Below are 11866 nucleotides of genomic sequence, written 5' to 3'. Positions count from 1 at the left end.
CATCCATCCACCCACCCACCCACCCACCTATCCATCCATCCACCCACCCATCCATCCATCTATCCATCCACCCACCCATCCATTCGATATGTTATGGGTGTGATTGTCTCACCCCGAGTTGATCTCTGAGGTTTTGAATGGCCGTTGTGTCAGCAGTGACAATGTCCTCTTCACTGAGTCTGCTCTCATTCTTCCTCACCAGACTCTCCGCTTCATCCAGGCTACGCATCAGGATGTCGATCGTTTTTAACCTGTGGAGGTAAAAGGTGAAGAAACATTTTTAAGAGAAACATTCTTATATATTTTTGAGTGATTCATGAAACAAAAGGGAGAAAAAAAGCACACTGACTTTTCTAAGTAGACAGACGAGAGGTTGTGCAGTTTGTCTGTCTTCTCCACGGCCTGGTTGAGTTCAGACCGGAGGACGGGGACGCTGGAGGACGTTGGCTTCTCCTCGAAGAAACTGACGCATCGCCGAGACACGTCGCCCAAACTGGAGCGCAGGGTGTCGAGCTCCGACTGCAGCTTCTGGACATGAGGAGTAAAAATAAAAAAAATTGAAAAATGTATTTGTAAATGTCTGTTTCTTTCTTTTGGTTTATTACTATGTATTCAATTCGTTTATTTATTATTAATTATTTATTATTATTAAAATGCATTTTTTAAATATAATAATAATAAATAAAATAAAAATTGGAATTAAAAAAATATTTTTTGTAAATGTCTGTTTCTTTCTATCTTTCTTTTGGTTTATTATTATTATGTTTATTTGTTCCTTTTATTTGGGTCCTATATATTTATTATATATTTTATTAAAGAATAGTAATGAAAAAAAAAAAGTTCAAAAGACTTGCAGGTAAAGTAATTTTATAAAATCAGGTTGGTTTATTTAAACACTAAATTCTCTAGTTCATGTATAATAAAAAAAGAAGTGGTGAAACTCTGCAGCCAGCAGATGGGGCTCACACTGACCTCCTGCTCAGCGATCTGGACGGCGTTGTTAGCACTGTCGCCTGACAGCCGGCTGGGGGGCGGAGTCTGAATTCCTCTCATCAGTCTCTGCTCGGCCTCGTTCAGACGCAGTGTGATGTTCTGCAGCTCCGACAGGTACGAACGAGACACCGACTCGTCCTTCTCCACTGCAGATAGAGAAAACAGAGAAGTTAAAAAAGGGTTATTTTGGGCACGAAGAGTGAAACTGTAGCGTGGTAGAAGTGTAAAGTGGCATGAGAAGAAAACACTCAAGTAAAGTACATATATCTCAAATGTCTACTTTCCTGCTACTTGAGTAAATGTATATTTGTCTCACCGGTCTCCATGTTGTGCAGCAGGTCCTGACAGTGCTGCTGGGCCTGCTGAACTTCTTTCTCCAGCTCTCGTCTCTCGCCCGCCACGAACAAGGAGCTCTCTTTGCTGTCAGACAGGAAGTCGGCCAGCTGGGAGTCCAGGTGATCCAGGACCTGCTGGCGCTCCGTCGGAGACTGACAGCGAACCTGACGGGTGAGACACGGAGGGAGGAGGTGAGTGAAGAAGACAGGAAGAGAGAGGACAGGAGCAGAGAGACTGAAACAGCAGAGTAAAAAGACTCACAGTGTCCAGGTTCCATCCGGAGACGGTCCTGATGTCTTTAAGCAGGTAGTGCCAGGACACCACGCTCTTCATGTTCACGTGCAGCTGATGCCACAGAGACATGACCTTCTGGTACAGCTGCTCCGTCCTGCACACACAAACACAGCACGGATGACAATTTTCAAAAAGAGTAAAAGTTTTTGAGTAAAAAAATTAGCTTTATACATGGCTTTTTTATTTTTAAAGTGACTTTATTAAGTATCCTTGTACTGTGTGTCTGTAAAGTTATGCATTTGTCTATGCTCCTTTTGTAAAAAAAAGTAAACTACGACTTCCAATGTGACAAACTGTAGATGCTTACTGTACACCTTAACCATACTATAAGAGTTTTTTCTTTGTTAATAGAAACAAATCTTTAAAAAAAAAAAAAAAGCGACTTTATTTCTAAGTGCAAAAATCATTACTAGACAGTAGCTCACACCAGAAATAGCTAGAGATGATGATTTGATTGAGTGATTATGATATTTTTAATGTGGAAAAAATACTTTCCATTAGACTGCAACAGGAAAAGCTGGATCGTGCACATAAAACCAGTTTGATCGCTTTTTATTTAATCTCATTTTTAAAAAAAAATTTTTATTTCACTGTTTTGCCATGAAAGCACACCCCAAAATTCTGGGTCAAATTATTATTAATTTTTCTTTCTATTTTACATGAAATTTTCTATTATAGCTTTTTTCTATAAATGCATTTTATTGGTTCTCATTTACATCTCTATCGTGCATTTTTAACTCATTTTGTGATTTTTTTGCTACAACTGTGTTTTACAAAAGGCTCAGACGGACAAGCCAATAAAACCCCAAGACAATGATTATATTGTTTTATGGACCTTGGTTAAATCAATAAAGATAAAAAAATGGGAAAAAAGAAAGTGATCATACTTTTACAACTAACAGTCACTCATATTATATATTAGTACTCCTGAACTATACTTTAAGCTATTTTTTATCACTAAATTACACCATTTTGACCAATTATAACCTCTAGATTTGTAATATATTGGACGTACCTCCGTTAATTTTGGGTTTTGTTCATTAATTTATTCATTCTGTAGTAAAATAGGTCAATTCAACATTAATCTTTTCTTCTGAGATGTATTACAAACCTGTATTTTTGTGGTTATTGTGTATGGTATGGATTAATGAAAATAACACTGTTCTGTCCCCTTTTCCTGACTAAAATCCATACTTCATCGTCAACTTTACAAACTTAATTTTCCTCTTTTTTAGTACTACAACAGCACTAGTTGTGCTTCTTGTTATGTTTTTAATGTGTGTCTCACCTGCTGGCTGTGTCCATGGCCTCCTGGTTGGGAGGCGGGACGGTGAAACACACCGAGGGGACCATCGCCTCGTTCCCCGTTGTACTGATCACCTTCCACTTGGTCCTCTGAGAGTTGTCCTCGAGCACACACTCCTCGCCTCGGTTTATTGTGATCTGAGAGGAGGAGGAGGAGGTGGGGGAGGTGCAGGATGGATGCAGAAACAGAAGAAGAGAGAGGGAAAAGAGGGGATGGAGGAAAAAATGAAAAAAGGGAATGGAAGTTATGGAAAGACAGATGTTGTGAGGGAGGAATGGAGTTAAGAGGAACAGATGGAGATGGAAAGATGGAGAGAAAATTAATAGATGTTAGAAAGAAAGATGACAGGTCAGAGGACGGGATGGATGGCGGAGAGGTCAGATGAAAAAGAGGACGAATCAGAGGAGAGAGAAGTGAAAACATGTAAACAAAAAGCTGATAGCAACAAACTCATAATGCAACACAAAATGCAAACATTCATGACTCTCATGAAGTTAGCAGAAGCCCTGACAGAGTGATGACATTAGAGATCACGTGGACTGAAGCTGCTTGGCACCTCGAAACTAAAAAGCTTTTATTGTGAAAGCAGCAAATCTTCTCCAAAGTTAGTTTTACTGATGATTCCTGGGCTGGGTTTCACAAACTCACCAACAAGGTTAAAAGAAACCCAGCGCAGGACAAAAACAAAGAATTTCAGATTCAGTTTTAAAACAATCAGCAGCGAAGCCGTGACTGTGGGGAAGTTACAGGGCGGCGCTGTACTGCCTCCCCCACCCACCACCCTCTCTCACCCCTTCCCTGCACACACACATCATCAATACATCACTAATGCAAAGCTGTGCACATACAGTAGATACATGAGATGTAAATTCAAAGCTTAAAGCTGTGGCTTGTTATTGTCTGACTGACTGAATGAGTTTAATTCAGTTCAGTTCGCTGGTTGCCTGCTGCTCTTATCAGTGCTGATGCTGCTACTACTCTATCAGCTGATTCCTGAACAGATTCATTCACCCTCAACTTTCACCTCTTGTGTGCCAAGTATTCAAGTATTAGTGCATACAAAAAAAACTAAATAAAAAGTGGACACACAGAGATGAAGCAGTGTTTTGTTGTCCTGTCTCTACTGACAAAAATTAATTTTCTTCTGAAGTTTTATTTTTGTTGCTATCTGGGCTGCACAATATATAATCTTTTAAATCGTTATCGTCAGTTACACGATATTGAGACCGCAATACAAAGTGAGTGATCGAGCAATGATACTACAGCTGTTCTACTCTCTGAGACTTCACTCTATATATATTTCATATATACAGTATAAACACATTTTAATCAGAGTAGATGAACAATTTTGTTTAAGATTCTTGCCCAGGCCAGTGACAAGTGGATAATACAAATAGTTTAGAAAGTATTGTTTCTAAAATTTAACGGGAACATCCAGATGTTTGGGGATTTTTCAGTAAAAAAAAACAACTCCACTTTAAAAAGTATCCATCGTTCTTTTTTATTGGTGCCTTTTTGTGTTCAGTTCATTGGTAAATTGTTTAATAAGATAATGTTGGATTGGTGGGAAAATAGTAAAAGTTGTAACTTTAGAAGAATAGGTAGAAGTTAACACTTCTTTTTACTTATATTGATACATTACTTGTTGGCTACAGACACCCTGTTGCAACAATATTAACCTGGGTTGATAGCATCTGCGTTCATTTTTCAGAAGCGATATTGTTACTGTGATATTGAACAATGTTCGCTACTACTCTGACATTTTGAGAGAGACCACATTTGTCCTGCTACCAGTTTCCTGCCATCTGGTTCCATTAAAGGGATGATTCAGAATTTTTCTGGGAAAATGGTTTCTGATATGCATAGTGAATTTTTCGTGTACATGTAATTTTGTGGAGTAAAATCTTTGCAAAGACAGTGGATGCAAAGCTAAAAAAGCTCATCCATTATACTATTGGCAGGTATTTCATACAAGTGAATGTCCTAAATCCCTTTAAGACACAACAGGTTTGTGCACATACAAAGGTAAATCCATGTGGCTTACTTCTTGATAAGATATAGAAAAATAATCACATTTTAGCTTTGTGTTCTGATGGAGATTGGTCTGGGTTCCATTTTTCTTACATCTTTGACTCAGAGAATAAAATCCAATAAAGGAAAGCTACACTGAATTCATACACACCTACTGTTTAACTAATATTCCTTCCCTCAAACTGTTACACCGCTGACAGTAAATCCTGACATCAGCTGATAAGAGAGCAACAACCAGGGCAGTGCAGTGTGTGTGCAGTGTAAGAGTCTGAGGTGAGAGAGGGAGAATATAGGCAGCTATACCTGAACGTTTGTCTTGCCAGCCCAGCCGACAGACGAGAGGAAGGGAAGAGGATGAGGAGGAGGAGGAGGAGGAGGAAGAGGAGGAGGGAGTGAGAAGGGAGAGGCAAATAAAGGTACATGAGGGTATGGAGAGAAAGGAGGAGACACAGGAAAGTGAAGGAGAGAAAGATTACTTTTGGTTTTGGTGAATATCAGCACACACTGCTTTGGTTTTCTATAACTTCTAGCTCTTTTATTTTGAAGTGGTAGAAGACCAAACCACCTTCCTCCTTCACCTGGATACAACACCTCACACACAGTATGCTTCAGTGAACAGATTGACCCCGAGGAGCCGAACACAGCCGACTAAAAATAGCAGAGTAAGGTGTGTCGGTGCTGCGGGAGTGCTACAGTAGGTGCTGGTTTCTGACGGCAGCCGCTGAGGGGATGAGACTGATGTATAATTTATAGGCTTTTAGATTCCCCGAGGACATCACAGCTGAGAGGAAGAGAAGAAGAGGCTTCACTCGTTTCCATGTGTGTTATATAGAACTCATCATTTCTTCACTTCCGTGTGGATATTTTAAGATTCAGTCACGGAAACAAAAGGAAAAGCTCATCTATTGTGAGCAGCATGTCAGTGATAAATTCTGGATTACAATCATTATTCTTATTCGGCTTCCAAATTGCTATTTGTACCTTCCAGTTAAAATGAAAAGCTGGAGCTGTTACTCAGTCTATTCATCAGCGTGGACCTCCTGGGCTGAGAAAAGAGTTTGTGTAGACGTAGTCATCAATCTAGAGGGGGAATTTAACTGTAATTTAACAGCATGGAGGAAGGAGCTATAAAAGGCAGCAGAAGGAGCTCGAAGAGGAGGTGCTGGTCAGAGAGGAGGCGGTTGGTGGTGAGGGGTTAAAACAAGAGTGGGGAGGTCTGTGGGGAGCTGGTGCTGTCACAAACTGTTTCACTCATATAACGAGACAAATGAACAACCTCCACCTACCGATGTGTTGTACACCGAGAGGACAGTTTACTGACACAGATAGATACAAATGAGAAGATTTTGTGTGGAATAAATGTAATTTCTTGCTGATAACAACAGCAACCTGAATTAAATATGTGATAAGTGAATGTAATTGATTGTTATTGTCAACGTGGAATCTAAAACAGTTCTGTGCAGCTAAATCACAAGCTCAAATGCAGTGGTGGAATGTAACTAAGTTTAAAAATGTACTCAAGAACTGTACTTAAGTACAATTTTGAGCTACTTGTACTTTCCATTTTATGTAACTTTATACTTTTATTCCACTACATTTAGCTGACAGCTTTAGTTACTATTCAGGTCGACATTTATCATAAAACGTGATCAATTTAAACTGATTTAACTTATAACAGTATATTAAGTAGTTAAAATGAGTCCTATCTTTCCAAATTGAATGCTGCATCAATACAAATAATGTATATCACGTAATAATATATTTAGAATATATAAAACAATCTGAGTGCATCTGCATAATGAGTACTTTTACTTTTGATACTATAAGTATATTTTGATGCTGACATTTTTGCACTTTTACTTTAGTAAGTTTTGAATGCAGGACTTTTAGTTGTAGTGGAGTCATTTCATAAGTACTTTTACTGAAGTAAAGGATCTGAAGACTTCTTCCACCACTGCTCAAATGTGAAAAGACATTCAAAATATATGCATGATCATTTTAAATCCTGTCTTCCTTGAACATGCATTTTGTTGTACTTCTTCTCTGGCTTTTCTTTTAAATGTGCAAATAAAGAACTGTAATAAAACCTTCTATAACCATCAAGACTGGCGTATTTTAGCTCATATTTTATGTTTCAGTATCAGAAACTTTCAGTAAGTAAAGCATGCACCCCTGCAGGTTCCTGAGGTGTGATATACGCTGCATCCCCTACCTCTATCTGTCTGTAGTCGCAGATGGCTCTGATGGGCGTCGTGGCTCCCAGCGTGCTCTCTGCGTTGCGGGGGCGGAGCTGCACCACCGTCTTGGCCCGGCCCACCAGGCTGGCCACCGTGCTGCGGTACTCAATTAGCTGCTCCTTCTCCTCCTGCAGGACAGAGGAGCATTCAGACTGTCAGTCACTTCACGCTGAGGTTAAATGATTCAGTTTACTGATCCTTTTCATCAGGTTAATAATCCATCATTCATCAGGCTGTGAGTCACATTATCAGCCAACGTCACAATGTTTGTTTACGGATAGAAAAACCTGCCTGAAGAGAAAATTATTTAAAGGCACAGAGCAAACGTGGGCGAACAACAACTGAAGAGGAAATTACTGTTTGATGCTTTTCTATCTCATCAATCACAACTCTTTTACTAAAGTTAGGCTGGAGAATGAATGTACCTGTTGGGCCACAGAAAGAAAGAAACTAAACCAAACTAGCAGTCAGGTAAAATGTTGCTGTAAGGTAGATTCCTCAGAACTGTCAACACCCACACAGGGTGAATTAATTAAAATAAAAAAGAAGTATACAAAAATGGCATTCTAAATGCCCATTGTGCAATAAAACGGATATGTGCAATACAATTAATATGTGTAAGACACACTACCTACCTCGTCTATAATATTTTCAGTATTTTCAGTGGTCATATATTTATTTTTATACTTATTTATGACATCACACGTCCTTGTCCTTGTTTTTGTCCTTGTTTTAGCTCAGTGTTCTACCATATTTTTAAATATTTCTACATGTTTGTTTTGTTGTTAGGATTGCTTTAACTATGCACCTTAACCAGTGGCACTCCCAATTTCATTGTATAGTCGACTATATAATGACAAATATTTGATTTGATTAGATTTGGTTTGTCAAAGAGAAGAAATAAGCACAGCAGAAATGTAAGGCCGTTTAAATCTTATTGTTTGTAGTGTTAGGATGCCAAGTCCAGCTGAGGCTGATGGGATTAATGGACAAAAAAAGATTTTGACTTGATGATGGGCGCTTTAGGAAAAGTTCAAGGATAGTTTTTAAGTTTTATCCATTGTTATTTTTATATATTTTTTAAATACCTGATGTTTATCTTATTATATTGACTATTTTTGATTTCTATTTTTCCCCTATTATTTCTATTTTTATTATTGTTTTATTTATTATTTTAAGAAGAGTCTTTGGGTATCTAGAAAAGCAATTTAATGTAATTATTACTATTATTATTATTATTATTATTATTATTATTATTATTATGTGTTAGTTGCAATATTTGATCTATTACAGTTGTTTTAATTTTTTTGCGTGTGTATATTATTTCAATTTTTCAATATGAAGCACTTTGGTGATATATAAATAAAGTTGAGTTGAGTTAAAGGAACATTAATGTCCTGGAAATCTATCAAATCTGCACTGCAGGAAAAGTCAGTGGATGTGAATGTCTGTACAAAAATGTAATGAAAATTAATTTTAAGATTGTAGTCAATAGTTGATTTCACTGAAACATCAATTAACTGTGCAGCCCTGGTGGACCTCAGCCCCGGCTGTAAGCATTAAACATTTAAAGGTGTTCTCTTCACCCTGACTAGGATGAGCTTTAAGCAGAGAAGCTCATTAAGGATTCATTATGGACGGACACTAACAGAGAGAACCAGATGAACTGAGGGGGAGAAAGAGAGGGGGGCCGGGGTAAACTTTATACATTACACTTCCAAAATGAATTTCACACTGAGACGCTGTTCGTCAGCACAACTGTAACAAGTCAGATCACAAGCGAGGAAGAAACCATTAATACGCAGACAAATTAATATGCGGAGGCATGAAGAATTCCGATTAATTATTATCAGCGAGATCAGCTGAATAATATTCGATTATGAGAGAAGCTGCAGGTCAGAGGTCTGTATTTTTCTTTGCAAACATTTAGCAGGTTATGATATACAAAATGAACAATTATTATTGTTAGTATTATTATTTGGAGTTATATCATTATAAGTAATATATTGTACATTCATTATTATTATTTAATTTTTTTAATTACTCTTCTTATTTTTGTTATTGTTGATGTTGTTATTATTAATAATAATATTATTGTTTTCCCTTATTTACAGTTAAATTATTAGTAGTCATATATTGTACATTTATTATTATTTTATTATTATTGTTAATGTTGTTATTATTAATCATATTGGTTTACCTTATATTTATACATATATTATTATCAGTAATATTCTACATTTATTATTATTATATGTTTTTATTATATTTATTTTTATTATTGTTGATGTTATTATTAATAATATTATTTTACCCTTACATTTTTATTTTACTTTTTTAATCGATTGTTCTTCCAATATTTTTTAAAATCATGTTTCTTTATATATAACTATGTTTTTATCAGAGAAGATGTGATGATATGCTGAGTTAGTATATATGCAATAACCATTTAATTACATTTTATGTAAATGTAGCAAATCATAAATGTGGATTTTTACTTATTTCAGTGCCAGTAATGCTTCGGAAATCTGACAATATATGTAAAAATATGTTATTATCAGTAAACAAAAAGAAACAGAACAGGGTGCAAACATAACAGACAAAGAAATAAGTCAAATGAGGTTAAACTGCAGCTTTCTGAACACTAATCTGAGCCTGAAAGAAGGTGAAAAAGGATTTAATATCCTCTCCTCGGTTATTATGAGAGTCAAACAAAAGGTTAAGCTGTTTGTTTTCTACAGAATCTGTTCAGCGTCCCAGTGTGACATTCAGCACAGCAAACTGGAAACTGATTAACACACATGGATGTAAACACAGTTAGATAACATGTGACTATTAGACACATACAGTCTGTAACAATGTTGACGGGACACACGTGTGTGAAAAGAGCAGCTGTTTGTGACACACACCTCATTAATGAGAGGACACGCTCACTGCTCCGGCCTGTGGAGCCACACTAACGCTGCCATCTGTCTCAAGTCAGTGCGTGTGTGTGTGTGTGTGTGTGTGCGCGTGTGTGCGCGTGTGTGTGTTTGGTGTGAAGGTGGCAGTCTCACAAATGTGCCACAGGGGGGATGATTCAGCGAAGGCGCTCTATAACAGATAACTTCACCCAAATTATTCTTATTATTTTATTATTGTTGATGTTGTTATTGATAATAATATTGTTTTCCCTTATGTGTGTGTGTGTGTGTGTGTGTGTGTGTGTGTGTGTGTTCTTGTACTTCCTACATAGTGAGGACCGGGACACGTTTTTAACCAACAGAGTGAGGACATTTTTGCAAAGTGAGGACATTTTGGCAAGTCCTAACTTCTTTAAAGGCTTTTTTTGAGATTTCAGACTTTGTTTTAAGGGTAAAAGGTTACATGTTATTTTGATAATTTACTGAAACTGTATTGTGAGGGTACAAAACTAACTAAAATTATAGTGAAAACGTCCTTCATTTTCGTCTTTGTCCACTTTTTTCATACATTATGAAGATGGATAAGACAAAGGAAATAAGGCTAAATTTACTGTGACCACTTTTAATCTCCTACCCAACAAATACCCCATTACAAAAAACTAAAACTAATAAAAACTAAACTAAAACTAAAGCATTAAAAAAAAAAAATACTAAACTGAAAACCAGCAAACTCACTCTAAAAACAAATTAAATCCAACTGATCTAATTTGAAAACAAAAATTCACAACAAAATTAAAATTAACTAATTAAAACTAATGAAAAATTCAAAACTATTATAACCTTGTTAGAGAGTTCACAATGAGGGTCCTCACAAAGATAGAAGTACAAGAATGTGTGTGTCTGTGTGTGTGTGTGTGTGTGTGTGTAAGGTAGGTGTGAAGGTGGCAGTCTCACAGATGTGCCACAGGGAGGATGATGCAGCGAAGGCGCTCTATAACAGATAACTTCACCCTGTCATGAGGCGGCTGCAGCTCCTCCATCAGAAGGACGCTGTATGTAACACACAGCTGCTCTTGAGCTACAAACAGTCACAATCCAGACATCTGATACTGTTCCTGGATTGCTTTTTGCATTAGTCATGTATAGGTTTGCTCTGTGCACACAAGGTGGCAGCATGACTCCTAAACCTGAAGGACACACTGAGCTGGGATACAAATATTATGCAGCATCCATTAATTATCGATGTACCTATATCTATTTGCTGCTGTAACACTGGGAATTTCCAGATTGTGGGACTAATAAAGGAATATTTTATCTTATAAATAGTTAAAAAAGCAAGATAAACCAGAAATAACAATTTAAGTAAGAAGAAATAAAAACAAAAATTGAATAAGAGGATATAAAAAATTAGGAGCAGTATGTACAATATAGACAGAATCTATATTGAAAGTTAAAAAAAAAGGTTTCTCCTTGTTTCAAGGCTGCACAATTAATCAAAATTATATCAAATTTCAGTATGGATTAATGTAATATCCAAATCCAAGGAGACGATATATATGTTGAAAGTAAATTACCATGTTAATACCATATAATATGCATATGTAATATACATATTTTACATAAACGTCCTTGGATTTCTTGAAAGGTGCTTTATAAATTATTTGAAATTAAAAAATAATCCAGATTCGATTTATATTTATGTTGTTTTCAGACACTTCGACAGGATTGGGGGTGAATTTGCTTGAGGTAACAGTATCCAAAGTACA

At 36.7% G+C, this 11866-nt stretch overlaps 1 protein-coding gene across 2 annotated transcripts in view; it reads right to left on the bottom strand.

Moving 5' to 3' along the window:
* macf1a (microtubule actin crosslinking factor 1a) overlaps window positions 1-11866 on the bottom strand; it is a 320929-nt gene that overhangs the window by 128655 nt on the left and 180408 nt on the right. For both annotated transcript variants that reach the window (XM_059350758.1, XM_059350757.1), the window contains 7 exons: window positions 7173-7325; window positions 2912-3066; window positions 1591-1717; window positions 1310-1493; window positions 973-1139; window positions 350-528; window positions 113-251 (listed from right to left, as the gene is read on the bottom strand). In XM_059350758.1, the coding sequence (XP_059206741.1) occupies window positions 113-251; window positions 350-528; window positions 973-1139; window positions 1310-1493; window positions 1591-1717; window positions 2912-3066; window positions 7173-7325 (1104 nt within the window). The remainder of the gene's footprint in view (window positions 1-112; window positions 252-349; window positions 529-972; window positions 1140-1309; window positions 1494-1590; window positions 1718-2911; window positions 3067-7172; window positions 7326-11866) is intronic.

Source organism: Centropristis striata, chromosome 14 (genome assembly GCF_030273125.1).
Source record: "Centropristis striata isolate RG_2023a ecotype Rhode Island chromosome 14, C.striata_1.0, whole genome shotgun sequence".
Classification (NCBI taxonomy): domain Eukaryota; kingdom Metazoa; phylum Chordata; class Actinopteri; order Perciformes; family Serranidae; genus Centropristis; species Centropristis striata.
This window is presented reverse-complemented; position numbering and strand designations above follow the sequence as displayed.